The sequence below is a fragment of the Eleginops maclovinus genome, chromosome 11, assembly GCF_036324505.1.
Source record: "Eleginops maclovinus isolate JMC-PN-2008 ecotype Puerto Natales chromosome 11, JC_Emac_rtc_rv5, whole genome shotgun sequence".
Lineage (NCBI taxonomy): Eukaryota > Metazoa > Chordata > Actinopteri > Perciformes > Eleginopidae > Eleginops > Eleginops maclovinus.
In genome coordinates this window covers 5,590,373-5,608,130 of record NC_086359.1, presented here as the reverse complement: position 1 = coordinate 5,608,130, position 17,758 = coordinate 5,590,373, and the positions used below count along the sequence as shown (strand labels likewise).

Below are 17,758 nucleotides of genomic sequence, written 5' to 3'. Positions count from 1 at the left end.
CATGTGGATGATTAACTTAATTACTGACAACCTTGTATTGCATTTTTTTGTATAAAAAATAAATCAGTCAAATATTTTTTCTGGACTAGAAAAAGGAGAAAGAATATGTTTAGAGTAAAGCAGATAAATATGCAGTTTATGGTTTGAGAAAAAGCAGGAGTGTTGTGAGAGACAGCAGTACGTATTGACCTATGACTCTTGGGGAAGTAAACAGGATGGTGAACAAATCAAGTCAGTTGCTCTGCACCTCGGTGTATTGTACTCAGTAAACCTAATCTAGAAGTTGTTTTACGTTAACCTGTTGAATGTTTGGACAGTATAATGAAAGACATCTAGTCCAGTTGAAGATGGTTTCATACAACAGGTTCCTTTTGTACAGCATACAGAGAATGATATGCAAGTCATGTGATGAACATGGCAGACGGAGTGTTATTAAAAGAGGTCCTGAATTATTGAAAGTATTTACCAAGCAAACACGGAGTTGTCTGGTTCCTCCTGTTTCTTCTCATGTTGTTGACTCACATCCAGGGAGGCTAAATCGACACCCAAGAGCTCAGCTATTCTTTCTCTGCCATAAATGTCTCCGTACTTATCCAGAACCTGGACACAGACATCAGATTACACATTATGTAACAGTTGGTCCACACCGCTGATCACAAACCACGGAAAACAAACACAACTCACCTTTCGTTTGACAAATTTATCCCAGTAGTTGTTTGGGAAAGAGCTGTGAAAAGACAGAAAACAGGTTGTCATTTTAATCTACTAAATCTTGACAGTTTTTACAGATAAATGATTTATATTTATCCACATACGGTGTGTTCAAGACCAGTCTGTCCCATTGGCCCTTGATGTCATCGTCCTCAGGCTGCTCGGTGATGAAGAGGCCGTCAAACTCCAGTTTTCTGGCAAGTTCTTTCTCCCTTTTAAAGATCACCAGTGGAATCTGGGAAAACAATCAAAGAATGCAAGTTTTTGGAGTCAATGATATGGTCAAAAGTCACATTTTACACACTAGGCAAGGCAAGGCACGTTTATTTATATAGCACCTTTCAACACAAGGCAATTCAAAGTGTTTTACAAAATGAAAGACATTAAGAGCGTTAAAAAATAGTGCAGCAGAAACACGTTATAAAAAGGCATTTAAAAACAGTCATTTAAAGCAAAGATAATGAAATAAACACAACAGGTATAAAATACATCAATACAAGTCACAGTGTAATGTTAGATCAGGACAGTTCGATTAAAAGCAGCGGCAAAAAGAAATGTTTTCAGCCTGGATTTAAAAGTACACCTCAGTGTAACTGGTGTACTAATGTATCAGGTATATATTTCACCAATAATCCTTTTCTGTTCATGTTTTGTTGTTTTCACCTGTTTTTGTATTCATTTCTCTTGGAGGAGCTTTTATTTTGAAATTACGTGACCTCACTTCCTAGTGAGTTCGCGGCATTCCTCTCAGTCAGCGTTGCGCTCCCAGAGGAGAGATGTGCAGGAGATCAACCTGGCTTGTGAAGTTGCTTGCTGTACTGATATTTGATGTTTCACACAGAGAATAAATACCCCCGGCTGGCAAAGTGAGCAGTTGTCCACGTCTCCTTCAACCATTCAAACACGGGTTCGGTAGCAGGGTCAGGCCAGACCGGCTACATCAGCATTTAAAGAGCTGACCGTTTTCAACTGACACTTAAAGTCTTCTTTCAGCACTTCTGACTGTAGTTTCACGATATCATTTGTTCCAATGTGCAGTACCACATTTTTCACAGTCGGGTGTTCAGCCCCAAGAGTACTTTGGTGTTGTGTAGACTTTTTAAATCTCTTACAGCAAAGTCACCCACAATCAGAGTTTCAGGCCTAGTCGTTAGCTTTCCCTGTAGCCTTTTACTTTCTGAGTAACTTTTGGTCCTTACCCTGCTGTGTGAAGAAGACAGGTTACACTAAATGAACAGTTTCTTTTTGACTGTGCGTCAATCATACCTTGAGGCAGTTGTAGCCGATGATACAGATGAATGAGATGACTGTGTGCAGGGCGGCGATAAAAGACAAAGTAGGCTGCATATAGCCAGTACTCTCCTCTAAATAGAAATACACTGGTACATCTTCCTCGTCCTCTTCTCCCTCGTTCATTCCCGATCCCTCAGCCTCTTCCCCCGAACCTTCAAAGAACCCAGAGCCCTCGAAGAACCCGCTTCCCTCCATCGCTCCAGATCCCTCCATCTCCTCACCGTCAGGCGGGGTGTCAGACACCTAAAGAGAGTCTAATTTAGTAATCAAGTCCAACATCAAAATTTAAAGACAGTATTATCTTTTTACCTTGTAGAACAGCAGAATGAAGTTCAGGGCAAAGGCGAGGAACAGAGCCAAGAAGCGCAGGTTGTAGAAGTTTCTGGAGAGGTAGTTCTACAAAAGAGAGAGAGAGGGTCATATTTTTCAGCTGATTAGTGAGCTGGTAATTGAAGAGAGACTTTGAAATTACGCTAGAAAAATATTAACAAATGTGGCACCATGAATTTATTTCTTTGGTTTTCCAGCTCAGTCCAGATTTGAAAGCCTCCTTCCCTCTTTGGCTTCTTTTCTTTTTTCTTGGCAGATTTCTTTGGTGCTTCTGGCTTTGCTTCCTCCTTGCTCTGGGATTCTCTCTCCGCTTTCTCTCCCGCTTCAGCACTGACGACCAAAACAAAGTGGAGTTATTGTTTTGTTGGGTTTCAACCACATAGGAATCAAGGCTGTTTCAGACGTGCGACTTTGAAGTCTGCTTTTGTCTCTGCTCTCAACAACCCCCACAAAGAAGCCCCAGTATTCTGTAATTTAACAAGTGTAACGAAAAAAGTCTAGCCTGTAACCTCGAACCATGAAAGTGAGAATATATCTTCAGAGCAAAACTAGCGAGGAAACAACTCAAAACTCTTACTCAGCCTTTTCGGGTTCTGGAGCCGCTTCTTCTACAGGAACGGGTTCGGGGGGTTTCTGGCTGGCTTCAGTCTCTGCTGGTGCCTGTAACAAATAAAACATTACACAAACGCCACCAACAATTTAGCCTTTCTCCTTAAACAAATAGAGTCATGTTTTAAACTTGACTTGATCCTTTTATCTTAGGGAGATGTGTGTCAATAAAAAGAGTAGAACACAGTTGAAGCTGGGTTGATGATTACCCAGTGAATTAGTTCATATTTACATATTTTTATTTTCTAAATCTTACCACTTTTCTCTTCGTGATGGGGGTTCCTTCAGGTGTTGGAGGTTCAACAGGTGATTCTACCCCCATGTCTCCAAGTCCTCCTGGAGCATCAATACCTTGTGTCCTCCCTCCCTCTTTGTCCTGCGTATCTTCCTCTTCCTCCTCTCCACTACCCGTCTCCCCAGTGTCCGTCAACCCCCCAGTGTCTTGTTCCTCCCCTGTCCTCTGCTCGCCTGGTCCGTCTCCATGCACATCGTCCTGCGTGGGATCCGGCATGCTCGCTAAAATCTCCGTCACGGTGATATTTTTTGCTCCTTCGACTAAGCCACCTCCGAACAGTGTTTGCCAGATGATCATAAAGAAGCCTTTGCACACGCTGTAGATGAAGAGTAGAATACTCATGAGGATGGTCCAGAAAAAGGTGGACAGCGCCACCACAATCTCCTTTAAGGACATCTTTCTCACTCTGCGGTATTGTCTGCGAAGGTTACGGAAGGTGAAGATGCTGAAGAAACCTATCACGCTGTTTATAAAATCTGCAAAGGCAGAGCTCGACTCCGGCTGCCCTTCATCGCCGTTACTCTCCTCATCCCCTCCTCCATTTTCTCCCCCTCCCGGTCCCCCCTCAACTGCAACTTCATCCAAATCGTCATCTTCTTCCCCCTTTCCTTCCTCCTCCTGCTCTGAAATCTGTGAAGCTATATTCATCTCAAAGATGGTGTCCTCGCAGAAGTTGACAAACATTTCCATCTTCTCTGATTCCCCGCCCTCGTTGACCACATCAAAGATGAACTGTCGCTTGGACTCTCGGACCTGGGGCATCTCCCACTGCTTGCGGTTAACCTCACTGATTTCAAAGTAGATGCGCTCAATCTTTCTGCTGGCGCCCATTATTTCAATGCGGCCCAAGAAGGGGCGGAAGTAGTTCAGCACACTTTCCGCTTGTTCTAGGAAGTTCTGCAGCCGGATGTCATGCGGCACGTGCTCGGACAGGTTAGTGAGGAGCACTGCGATGTTGAATCCGATGTCCTTGGCAGGCTCCTGAAAGCGATTGGCAAACTCTTCATAGTGGATCATGTCGTTTTCATCTGCTTCTGAGCAGGACAGAAGAAACTGGATCTCAGAAGGGGAGTACTGTTTCTGACTGTCCATGGCCTTCTGGAAGTCCTTCTTAGAAATCAGCCCTCGGGGGTCTGTGACGTAATCCCGAAAAGCATCCGAAGCCACAATGTCTTTCAGTTTGAGGAACATGTCAAAGAACTTCAGGATCATCTCCACATTGCTTGAGGACTCTACCAACATGTCTACCATCTGGCGGGCAATTGTACCATTCACCACGTTCCCTGAATAACACAGAGTGATAGTTCAAATATTGATTTGCAAAGGAAAAGACAAGGAGAGATAAAAACTGCTAAACATTAGATAAAAACTATTTTACCCTCCAACAGTGAGAGCAACATAACCACCATGTCTTTCTGGAGGTCAAGGAGCTCCTTCAGCAGACCAATCTGGCTTGAGTCCTGTGACCATAAAGAGATGCACAAGATCTTACAGTAATGACAGCAAACATTATACCACTTCAACATATATGGACTTGCAATAGTCATTGGTGAAGGGGAAAACATTCAAAATGTTCAGCAGCAGTCACACAAAATGTTTTTATCATATAGTGTAGTGACTCAAAATGTGTGTTATGATGTGAGATTCATGAGACTGAGTTTTGCATAAAGTCACATTCACAGTAAATCAGGTGCTGTAAAAAGTAGTTCATCCACCAAACCCTCACGCTGGGAGATCATTTGTCAATGTGGTTTAGGAAAACTTTAATGTCAGAAGGAACTATTCATGATGTTAGATTCATTAGCTGAAGCTTTTGGGACACAGGCTGAACATCATGGCATGTAAGAACCCTTCAGGAAAGTACGGTGGCCATCAGGTGCAAACGCGCTACAATGGCCCACAGCAATTCCATTATAGGAGAAACGCGCTGCAGCTTAAGGAGCGATGCAAATATAAGAACTCAAATGTGCCAAAACACATGCTAATGAGGAAACACCTTCAGCAACTTCACAACACATGGTGTGTATGGGTGAGCTCGTTAAGACTTAGAGTGGGTGACATCACGGCTAGAGGGGAGAGGAGCTGTAAAATCTTCTGAGTTTTTTCTCCAACTATTGCTCGGCTGGCCACAATTTTCACTCCTCATACATCATTTGGTGATCTTAATCAAGGTCGCACCGATATGCTCCTTTAATCAAACGGACTTACATATGTAGCAAACATAAAACATATTTCCGACTATTCCTTCCAAATCATCACTTTCCTAAAAGATCGGACTTTCTTTCAAATTTCTGGGTTTCTTTCTAAATGTCGACTATCGTAGAAATTCATAATAGTCCCATTTAATTATATATATGTCACTGTAAGTTTAAATTAGCGTAAGACTTACTCACAGTTTTGAATTAGCATCAGCTGAGACGGAGACGACTGGCTGTCTCTCTGTGATCATTTGTTCCCTTTGTTTTAGTCTTGTAAATGACCATGTAAGACTTACTCACAGTTTTGAATTAATCAGCTCTTTACTGTATGCAGTCTGCCTGTGTCCCTTGATTTAGCCCCCCTTTTCCCTCTTTCCCGTTGTTTTAGCATCCTGTAATGTAAATTACACTGTTGAATACAGTCTGTCTGACTGTCCTTTGATGTAGCATCCCCTTTCCCATCTCCCTTTGTTTTAGTATCCTGTAATGTAGAATTTGATTGGCTGTTCCCCTTCTTCCTTCCCTTTAAGAATCTGGTCTAATGTTTCATCGGGGTCAGATCCTTGTGCGACATAGGTTGTGCAGGTTATCCGGCCTCCAGCTGGAATTGATTCTGTTAAATGCTCTGCTCTTTATTCAAAAACACAACTTTGATTTGAAGCTTGTAGATTTGTTCTTTTGGAATTTCCACAACATCGACTTTTAAAAATGTCCCACTATTTTCTCATTATTCTAAGTTTTCTAGTTCTCCTTATAAAGTTTGTGTTTGGACATTCTTAGACTCAGCCTAAATATACCATGGATTGCTATGAACCAAAACAATTTCAGTTTAAATCCATGACATCCATGTTCATATATATATATATATATATATATATATAAATTAATAAATATGTATATACAGTTTACTATATATGTATACTATACTGTATACTGATGTTATGTTATGGTTAAAATAGTCTCAAACCAAAGCCACAAGAAGCCACAAATCAACACAAGCCAAATAAAAAGCATATCGCTTCAGGTTAATAATTAGTACGTGGCAGAAGTACAGTAAACCGGGTTAAATGTGTGAACATGCAAAGTGGAGGTCACATCAAAATGTATATTTCAACACCAAATAATCCCATATTAAAGTGTATACTCCAACAGTGGAGGTTAAAAGTCAGTCCCTCTCACAGGAAGTTTTGTAATCACCTGCTTTTTCCCAAAAATATTTCATCCAGCAAAACTTATGTTTGCTGTTACTTAAAATAATGATGGTTTTAAAATTGTCTGTTGTTCATATAACGATTGCCTAACCACGAAACAATTACTGGCCGGATAATGAACAATTAGCATGCTCTCCCTGCTGTCTATCGTGGTACAGTATGGATGAGTAGGTGTTCATTATTTTACTTAAGTACCAACAACAAGTACCCACAAGGCTCCATGAACACCTCGCTGAACATTATCCCTTACAAAGCAAACTGAAATGTCCAAATTGACCCATCAGAATTGTGTATTCAACTAAGCCGTGCGATAAAATGCTAATAACGTTAAAACAAAGCAGTTGAAAAAAAAGGGTGCATCTACAAAACAAAATAAATCAAAACAAAATCAACGAAAATATATTTTCAGTTGAATACAAAAACCTTGTTGCATTGATGACATGGATTAAAGTCATAATAAAACGCACAAGTTAAAGCGGTTAAACATGTTTGTATTCTATATTTAAAAGCAGGTGGGTATAAAACAACCTGATAAGGGAAACCAACATTGAAAAGATTATAAACTAGTAAACACAATATCACATCAATAGATAAATAAAATAGATACATACTTTACCCTGCATTGACCATGTGGAAGACAGTTTAAATAATAGATAAATATTCAGTTGTTACACAATTAAAAACATTTCAAAGGCTGTTGTGTACGGCACACATTTTCTGTTGTGTGACAATAAAACAACAGCTGGGCAAGTATAGAGCTACACACTAAAAACTGCATTTCTATCATAATACACATTTATCTTTTACAACCTGTACTGTGTACTATTTTTGTACTTCTTTTACATATTTAAAATGTTGCACAGTCACTTGTTTACCACAGTATTTTAAATATGATGACTGCAGGATAGAACAGCTGATACTATCAAGTCGAGGAGGACAGCGCATGGGAAAGTAATTCTGTGTGAGTCGTGTGTTAGGAGAATGCTGATCTGGAAGACTGATGAACAATGGCTTGAATGTCTGATTAAAGGGTTATGCATGCAGGATATTGAGCTAATATTAAAGGCCTTAGCCTCAGTCATCCACAGACGATGACTGTATAAAGTGGAAAAGCCACGTGATTTCCCTTAAAGTATTTTGACCTTTTATTTGTAGAAATGAAGTTGCATTAGACAATATGAACTCAGTTTGATTCCACACTTTTGGTCGCGTTGGTTTGTATAAGTGCATTGTATAAAGTTAAATTGGTCTGGGAAAAATATATCACGTCTATTGCATTCAATGCATATATATATATTTCTTTTACTGCAGACATTTTGACTCGTCATGGACGGAAAAGCACATGAACAATGACTATGGACGATACAAGTGTCCCAGTTAAGCCATGACAGTGTGACAGAGAGCCAGCATGGACAACACCAGGACCCCGAAAACCAAAGCAGCCATCAGTCATTTTATTATTTACACCTGTGACTTTCCTGCTGTGACGGATCAAAATGTCTTTTGTAAAAAAAAAGGCATCCATTAAAATGAATGTCAATATCTAGAGGGATACAAAATACTTTGGAACCAGCATACAAAGGTAAACAAAAAAAATGGTTGAAATACTTCAAGAAATCTGAAGTGGCTTTGCTTTCTCATTGTAATATTGTATGCAGTGTATACAGGCAACCTATGGCACAAAGGTTTACAAACACTTTACTATAAGGCCAGTAACAGCTTAGTGTTGTTCATGCATAACGAGTCATATGGTTTGAAATGTTATATTTGTCTCCAGAGAGACATTGCTGAAGGCTTGGCAATAACGGGGTATTTTAGTGAACTTCACTAGCATATTGCACAATTAGTTTACCCTGTCTTTTAAGATTCATCATAACACAGAGCCAGAATACAAATGGGCATCTCTGCAACACTTGGAGCTAGTCCTAAGGAAGGAGCATTATTCTTTTCAGTGATTTCTGTCATTTCTGCAGAAAACTATTTGTCATGAGATCAAAGTTGTATTCTGTTCATTTTGATCAAATCCATGTGAAATTGGAAGGAAGTTGAGCAACTATTTCTCACTTGGAAAGTACAATAATTTGAATATATGTGTACCTGTGCCAGCTTCATCATCATGTGGGCAAAGACATGAAGGAACCCGACAATAGCGTCCCACAGCCTGCTGTGGGCCAGCGACTGCTGGTTGCCGGTGCACGGGCCCTGAAGAGAGAAACCAGGTGTTACACGCATAAAGAAAAAACAGCGAGCGGAAATGTCAGATATTTCTCACATTGTACCTGAATATATTCAGTAAGGCTGTTGAAAATCTGTTTCGCCACTGTCATAGCTTTGGAGAAATTCTTTTTTCCGGGTTCATCAATGATGTCCTTGCCAGAGTAATACCAGTAGAAATCGCTGATTGACTCCTGGATTATAAGACATGAGAGGTAAATTGTTTTTTAGCATATTAGGAAAATACTTTGAAACAATATTTTCTTATAGGGACAAAGGTCTGTACCTTAGTTTATCTATCTAAGTACTTACAGTGTCTAGATCAGCTACACATACATCAACACATCCTAGTTTTAGTGACAACCTTTAAAACTTCAGATTTTACTCTTCACTAATTGCTCCAACTTGAGGCTAAATGAAAAGTATCACCTGGAGTCGGAGGAGGTAATCTACGGTACAGATGATGATGTTGATGGTGGTCGTGCTTCCTGTCTGTGTCCGCAGGTAATTCTGGAAATCTGCAGCAAAGCACACATCATTTTGAAAGGCAGTAAGGCTTGACACTGTTGGGTGTAATGAAAGGTCCCACTTGGTTTGAGTTTCATGTTACTCTCATCTGAAACATGACTCACCGTTGTTGTGGCCCTCACAAAGCAGCTGCAGGAAACGGAAGAGGTCACAGGTGAACTCATCGTCTGACATCACTTTCTCATCTAATAGAAAATGAAAAGAATAAACGTGTTAAAATGACATCCTAAAATCACATGGAGATAAGACAACACACAAAGGTCTTACTGTTGGTTACGTAGGACAGTGTGGCTGAGTAAAAGCAGAGTTAGTCAACAGAAGTAACACTCACTTACCACCAACTCTCCATGGAGTTTAGCATAGGACACCGCAATGACCCCCACCCCCAATCAATTAAAGAATGAGTCACATTACATTTTCTACATAATAACATGCAGGAGGCATCACATGCATACAGTTGATGTCTATAAACAAGGTGCAGTAAAAATAATGAACACAAAAACGTAGGACGCGATACATTTAAAGGGATAGTAGAGATCGGATGTTTGTATGTGGTGTATTAAGTGCTTCGAGTTTAATGAATGTTTATTTGAAGGTGTTTATCTGTCAGTAGGATTGTCTCATGATAAGGGAAGATGGTAAAACATGTCTAAATATAGCGTACACCTACAGTTTATTGATATTTGTTTATAGTAGGTCCTACAACCTCACGTCAAAACCTCTAGTCTATCCCTTTAACAACATGTATAAACAAACTGACAGTAGTATGTGTTGCTGTACAGACAGACAGTTCATTCTTTCATCAAACGTTGCAGTGGTCAGGGGTAAACTGGTGCAGGCGCAAAATCAACCTGTGCATTTATAGAAATTGCTGCTATATTTCATGTAAATCTTTATGAAATTGGGTTGACAATGAACAATCTAAATCAGAAATCAGTATCATCTTGTATATAAAATCACTGTACCATTTAGAAATGTTCAGGGCTGCATACTAAATATGTAATGGCCTTAAGGGTGAGCGATATGACCAAGTAGGACACAGCTCTTTTTATCGGAGTTGATAAGTCTCATCTCTTGTCAATCGCTTCCATGGCTCCAATTTTTTTGTATTTAGTCCACATTTGAGTTAACATTCATTTTTATTGAAAAAAAAAGAAGCATTTTAATCCAAAATATTGAATTTAATGGGATTTTATGACTGCCAATAAGTTCCAACAGTCTGTGAAGCTCACAAATATCCAACCGAGAAGTCGTGGCATAACGCCCAACCCCGATTGGCCTGTTGTCCACCGCTGACATTAATGAATACACACATAGACACACGCAACACACACCAACTCGGACACAGCAGAGTTAGTTGTCACAGAGGTTAGGGCATTGTCCATCAAGATGTTGAAGGGAATCTAAGAGTGGGACTGCACAACCTCAGTCATTTTATTCAGTGAGACTCTGAGAGTTCAGGTGATGACTATTAGTCTTTTTCTATCGGCTGATAACCCCAGATTCCCTTTGCCTTTCAAAATGAACAAGGAATGTGGGTAGGGGCATGAGCTTTGAAAAGGAAAGATGGACGGACGCATCCAATCCTCTCTTGTTGGAATCTCAGCGTTAGGGAAAGAAGTGACAGAGCAGGAGGGACACAGGAGGGAGAGAAAGCGGAATAAGAGATGGACAGAAATGAGGATTTACCCCGATTTAGGTTCAAGTCTGAGGGCCATGAAAGGAGGGACAAGGGAGAGGTGGCAGTGATCGAGAGGGAAGGGAGAGAGGATCAGTGTGTTGACAACAGTAGAGGACTACGAGATGAGGAGGGGGAGATTAACAGGGTTCCATGGCAAGGTCATTCAGGTAGAATTTCAACACCTCCAGAATTAGATGACAAAAGGTCGGAAAAACAATCAACAATTTACACAAGTAGACATAGAACAAGTTCAACCCTGAATCTAATCCCGCTAACAGTTATTTAAGTGTTAATGTTTCATGTTAGAAGAAGATGAATTAAGGGATTCTCAGAATGTTGATTAATTATTTCCTTTGTTAATGAGCAGAAACTAACGATAACATCACTTGCTTTTGGTTCTTGTTGACATAAACAGCACTAAACAGAAGTTGTGCAGCAAAGTCTTTGCAAGTTACCGTATGATGCACAGTATATGTATTAAATACAATAATAAGTACATTCTGCGTATATGATACAGGGTTGGCCTTCCGTATTTGAAAGTTGTGATCAAATATAATAACGGTATCATTTAGTACTTGTGTATTTTTAGGTTGCTAAATTGTTTCTATAGACTTTTCAGATTTACTTTGATAGTCTTCACCCAGTTGAGTTGGTATACAGTGTGTACATTTACTCAAATACTGTACTTAAGTAGAATTTTGAGATAATTGTACTTTACTTGAGTATTTCAATCTTATGCTACTTTGTACTTCTACTCCACTACATGTATCAACCCTTAAATCAGACTTTAGTTCACCTGGAGTAAATCCAGCAGCTACCCTGCAGTATACAAAGCCATTCAAACTAGCTGCACCTTTACCAGCTCTGAGAACACTTTAATGATCAATAATTATAAAACATATCAGAGATATTATTCTGAAATGGACCAATCAAACAATGACTGCTTTTACTGTCGCTGCTTTAAGTACATTTAGATGAGAGTACTTTTGGCTACCTTGTTACCCACTTTAGATTTGAACAGTATCTGTGGTGTGATGTCTGCTGGGTCTAAGTGATGGAAAGAGTTTCATAAACTTACTAGTGCCCTCCTCAGAGACCATGCCCAGCCCCTCTGCTTTGTTCTGCCTCTCAAAGGCGTTGAGATCCAGGACACTGCAAAATTCACAAACATACATTAAGATTTGCACTCCCAACTCTTCAAATTAACACACTCCATTCCAAGTTGAAAATGCATGGTGTTCATTTGTTGAAAACTGACCAGCATGTCTGCATCAATGCCTGGACACTCAAAAAGAAGCCGACATCCTTCTTGTCCCTCAAATACTCCAGCATTTTCTGAAAAACAAAGGCAAAACCTTAATAACCTCCCTGTTGTCCTTGGGTCAGATTTGACTCGTTTCCAAATGTATTTATATTGGTGTCACATTTTATTTTAAGTAAATGCCAGAAAATAACTTGTTTGCTTGTATACTACATAATAAAAAATAATTATGAATTCTTTCATTAGGTTTTGGGTTTTATCCAAAATGATAGCATCTTTAGTCTTCTGGGGTCAATTTTGTTGAATCAGTCAACATTTCTTTCTTTTTTAATTCAAACATTAAGTTTTAACTTTGCGTAAATGAGGTCTATCGACAATACATTTAAAAAATAAGAGTACAACTTGTGGTAGTAATTAAGACGAAAGTTGCTTTAAAAAGGTGTAACATAGATTGAGGTGATTATATATACTGTGTGCTATATAAATAATCAAACCGGTAGTGGAAAAGTTGATAGGAAGACATCACAAGGGTTAAAGAGAAATTCAAATCAAATTAAATAGATAAATGTTTTCAGAACACATACCCGTTGAACCTCACTGTTTCCGCCATTGAGGATGGAGATACCTAACTTAAGGGTGGTAGTCACCATAGGGCCGGTTTCACCTACATCAAATAAAAACATAAACAGATTCACAGCGTAGGAAATCTCCAGACAAACCGTGTAAACCCGAGCTGGGGTGCAAGCCTACCTTTGCAAGCACTGATCATTTGCAGCACCATTTCTGCAGCACCACGATTGTGAAGTCGTGACTGCTGGTACAGAAGCCGCTGTTTCTCCATTTCTTTTTCCTGTGGTAGATGCAGACACTATGAGCATTTGGTACGGCTTTACTTCACACAGAGAATTTGAATAGATAGAATAGACTCTTCTAGGTCAGATTTTAATTCAAGGTTTAATAGTCGCTAAACTACACTAGGTCTGGGTTGCACCAGCTCTTCTTTAACCCTTGTCTAAGTTTGCAAGATGACGTCCAAAATTCCAAGTACTGGAATAAAACTAAATCAGGTTGCACTCCTACCACTTAAGAAACGTCTTGACTAAAACGTAAAAACGCATGTATTGTTGCTAGAAAACATTTAAAGTGCTGTACAATGAGGAGCAATAAAGTATGTAAACAGGAAATCACTGCAGCATCAGGCTACCATTTGGTTTTGCTCCACTTAATACACACTTATAAGAACTAGCCTGAGTCTGAACATACTAAGAGCTGGTGCGAGAGGCTCAAAGTGTTTAAATATTTATCAAAAGTGTGTCCGTTCTATCAATTCATATTCCCGATTTCAATTCACATTCACTCTCCTCACTTTCAAGTCCCTAACTGTCCATCTTATCATCGTCTAATCCACTTACCGTCTTTCCACTTCAGACACCAGCTATACGTAAGGTGATTTTAAAAAGGCATCTAATAATTCCTAAGTTCTGTCGATTCATTGTTAATAAATAAAATGTACATCTCATGCTTTTATCTTTGGTTGATCAAGAATATTTGGACACTTTTTGCAGTTTCTTTTCTACAATAGTGCAACACCATCGTCTTTTTATCTGAAGAACCTATCTGTCTCTTGCACACATTCTATCACCTCACTTTATTAGTCATGGAGTTGTTACTCTACTTTTTCACGTTTGCTAGCTAGAGCAAGCGTTAGACTACATGAAACAACCTGATTGGCTTAGCATTTCAGCCGTATAGTTTACCAAAGTGTATTAACTGCAGAAGCTCTGCAAAAAAGACACCTTGAGCAAGAGCTGTAATCCCTCACTCAGAGATATTTCTTTGGCATTTCATAGCAGTGGGTCTTTCTTTAGGAAATGCTTAAAAATATTCACGTCAACCACGTTTTCTGTGTCTTGTTGCTCTGCTTTTTTATTTCTTGCTTGGTATGCTGGTATTTTCTTGACCTTGCTTTTGTTGTTCTTGTTTAACTGCAGTGCATTTATCTTTTCCCATCAGTCATGCATTTCTCTGCCCCATCTCTGCTACCTGTTATACTGGTTTGTCTGTCTTTTCACCTGACAAAAGACAACAGGAGCACAGAAATGAATGCTGTGTCTCAATTTGGATTTTTCTCTTAGTACCATGCCATGGCGAGTGAGTCACGATTGTAGCTAGCTAGCAATGTTATTGTTCTTAGTGTCAAATCATTACAGACTGCTTAATGTACCCCAACAAATAATGGTGGCTTATTTTCAACACCACTATTAAAGTTTATTAAAAAGTGCTGTGTTCATCGGACCAACTGAAACGAGGCTAGACGATCTGGATACACATACAGTAGATTCCTGTATTTTGACATACTAGTACATTTAAAACAGCAAGTGTAGGTACAGAGGAACGCATAATTGAGACACAGCATGAATGAAGGAATAAGGGTGATAACGAGAGATACCAGATGACAGCAGGGCAGAGAAGAAACATGTGACATTATCACACAGATGAGGAAAAGAAAAAGGCAGGAACTAAAACAAGAAATGACACGTGAGGAGAATTACTTTTAAAATAAATCAGGGGACAAACTACAAACCCCTAGAGCCTGGCAGCCCTGGCTCTGAATGGCCTTTACATCTGCTGATGCATGGCTCTTTATTTATTGGGTGGAGCCAACTGTGTATGAAAGGCCATTTTAGAAAGAGAATGGCAATCAAACAAATATCTCTTGAGTTCAGAGGACAAATAAATATTCCTCTTTCAGCAACATCACAAATCAACTTGTCACATCCCACATTATAAAGCTAAACCACCCCCCTCCCAAGTCCAACCCCCCTCCCAACCAACCCCGGTATGCCTGTCCGTGTTCTACCCACTATGTGTAGTGCAGTTGGACCTCGAAATATAAAACCTATGGACTATCTGCTTACATCTGCTCATAAACTATGCACTGTATGATGTATGCGGCCTTTAGGGACTATGAGAATGAATATTTACCTTTGGACGTTGCGTGTTCTACACTGGCTTTCACTGTAGTCTGTCAGTAAGCTATGTGAGTGGGGGGAGGGGAACATTGATCAGTAGCATTCAGTTAGTGAAGACGTGTTATGAAGGTGAGAGGGATTACATGGAGAAATGGGGAAAGAGACAGAGAGAAAGATAAAAACAAGACAGCTATATAAACTGGGAGGAATGACATCACTAGTCAGTGAGTTTGCGTTAGATCACATTCAAAATCACTCTCAGTAAAGATTTGCACTGAAAGGCCTCTAATAACATCTTATATAATCTCATTTTAGCATGTCTAACTCCCCAGTTTGATATCAGCCCTTTTTTTGAAGGGGTTTTTAAATATACAAATAACTTTTTAGTGTTTTTAAAGAAACAATAAGCGTTGACAAAGCACAAAAATAGCTTATGGTCAAACAAACAGAAATCCTTTCTAATATTTCCGCTGCAGTAGACAGTGAAGTCAGCACTGGGTGTGTCAGAAGGTGTCTGAGCTCCTAAACTTGTCACAAGGAATGTAGCAGCTGGCATTTCCTTCAAAGTAAAAAAGCCCTGCCAGTCCACTGTAATTCTATGAGCTGTAAAGTCTTAAACTAGAGGACGGGACAGAGGAAGGCCATGGTGTAACTGCTTTCTTACACATTGCTTGATGTTCATAACGTTTTCCCAAGTGGTTTACATGTTCCATCAAGTTGATAACTGATTTCGAAGTGAATTATTATGAGTGTGATGATTATTAGGGTGATTATCATTATTGTTGTTGATGTTAAAACATTAATTGAATTGAATCTAATTAGAACCAATCCAGATTTGAGGCACACAAAAGTGTAAACAGGACCTTCTGAAACTTTGAATGATAGATGTAAATATTTGAGTGTTAAACTTGCACAATTTTGTCCCAAAAGAAAATGTGATTGAAAGAGATTGGGGTACTAATGGTTTTTGATGCAGTAATCAAAAATCTGGATTGGAATGAAATCACAATGAAGCAGAACATACTAACAGAAGAGACAGCGTGCAGACAGAAGAGACAACATGAATAAAAGAGAGACAGACAGAGAGAGAGAGAGAGAGAGAGAGAGAGATGTGCTCGTGGAGTAATGTTCTGATGATGAGGTCACTCAATGCGTTGAGAGCTACCGCTCCTCTGTGTTCCTGGTGCCCAGCCCCCCTCGCCGCCCATTACCAGTTCTGACTGTCGCACCTCAAAGGGCAGCTCATCCTCAGCATTTTCCACCATTTCCTCTCCTCCTTCTTCTTCCTCACCAATATGGCAACTCTACACAAAAGGAGAGGAGGGGGAAAGATCTTAGAGAATAGTCAAACAGAGCTGCAACCAGTAATTACTTTCATTATTGATTAATCTGTCAATGATTAGTTCGAATTTGGTCCATAAAATGTCAGAAGTAGAAACAAATGTTCATCCTAGTTTCTCAAAGATCAATGGAAGTATTTTTAAAGGAAGTTAATGTCTTGTTTTGTTAGAGAAGACAGAATCAGTGACTCTGAAAACAGCATCTTTAGAGTCTTACTCTTAGGGTTAATTGATTATCAAATAGTCTGACTAATCGTTTAAGTTCTATAGTCAAAACCCTTTGTTACTCACCTTTGCCATAATATCTGCATATGCCATATACAGATGATCTGTATCAAGTTTACTGAAACACAGACAAGAGAAGAGGATTGGTCACCGAGGAACAACCTACCACCCTGTGTTCATACCACATTCCTGCATTTCAGTTTAGTAAAAGTGAATGATCTATCCAACCTCTTCTCTGTAAGAGCAGTACGACTGAAATGCAGAATAAGTTGGTGGAGAGGATCTGGCTTCGTTTCTCTTTCCTCCTCTTCATCTCCTTCCTCTTGCTCCATCGCTTTCTGGGATGCACAAGGAGAGGAAGTAATGGCAGAGGGGAAAAAAAACTACTGATCAAGATCAAACAGATGTGAGACGACACTCACAGATAAGTCATCGATCATCCTGTCTTCAAACGAGTAACCCTCCGAGTGAAGCCAGTTGCGTTTGTATCCCTCGAGGAACATGTTTGAAGCTCTGTGCCTGCAATGCAAAAAACAAAACCATAAACAACTTGTATTTGCACTTCTTACCAACTTCCATAGGTATTTTTGTTCAGTTGTGAGCTTGATATGCTTACCTGGGAATGTTGTATAGAGGTGTCATCCTGAAGCAAGCGACCACAGCCCGGCGCCTCTGCTTGGACAACAGTTTGTGCCACACCATCTTCTTGGATTTAAACGGGTGCTCCGTCTGTCACAGGTGAGGGAGTCATTGGCAGAGTGGCCAAAACCATTCCTATGGTAACTTTTAATGTACTGCACAAGTCAATAAGTCAAGTGCCATCATATTGACCACATCCCTTTGCCATGCCTGACACTCATGGAGGGAAAAAAAACAAGAATGGGGAATGT

At 39.7% G+C, this 17,758-nt stretch overlaps 1 protein-coding gene across 1 annotated transcript in view; it reads right to left on the bottom strand.

Annotated features, from left to right (window-relative positions):
• LOC134871768 (ryanodine receptor 1-like) overlaps positions 1–17,758 on the bottom strand; it is a 53,681-nt gene that overhangs the window by 5,931 nt on the left and 29,992 nt on the right. The window contains 23 exon segments of the mRNA XM_063894648.1: positions 467–600; positions 685–727; positions 816–946; positions 1,978–2,247; positions 2,314–2,400; positions 2,505–2,664; positions 2,912–2,994; positions 3,200–4,521; positions 4,617–4,698; positions 8,745–8,849; positions 8,927–9,055; positions 9,291–9,379; positions 9,494–9,574; positions 11,079–11,096; positions 12,149–12,222; positions 12,329–12,405; positions 12,916–12,995; positions 13,082–13,181; positions 16,515–16,607; positions 16,935–16,986; positions 17,097–17,206; positions 17,291–17,387; positions 17,485–17,597. Coding sequence (XP_063750718.1) covers positions 467–600; positions 685–727; positions 816–946; positions 1,978–2,247; positions 2,314–2,400; positions 2,505–2,664; positions 2,912–2,994; positions 3,200–4,521; positions 4,617–4,698; positions 8,745–8,849; positions 8,927–9,055; positions 9,291–9,379; positions 9,494–9,574; positions 11,079–11,096; positions 12,149–12,222; positions 12,329–12,405; positions 12,916–12,995; positions 13,082–13,181; positions 16,515–16,607; positions 16,935–16,986; positions 17,097–17,206; positions 17,291–17,387; positions 17,485–17,597 — 3,530 coding nt within the window.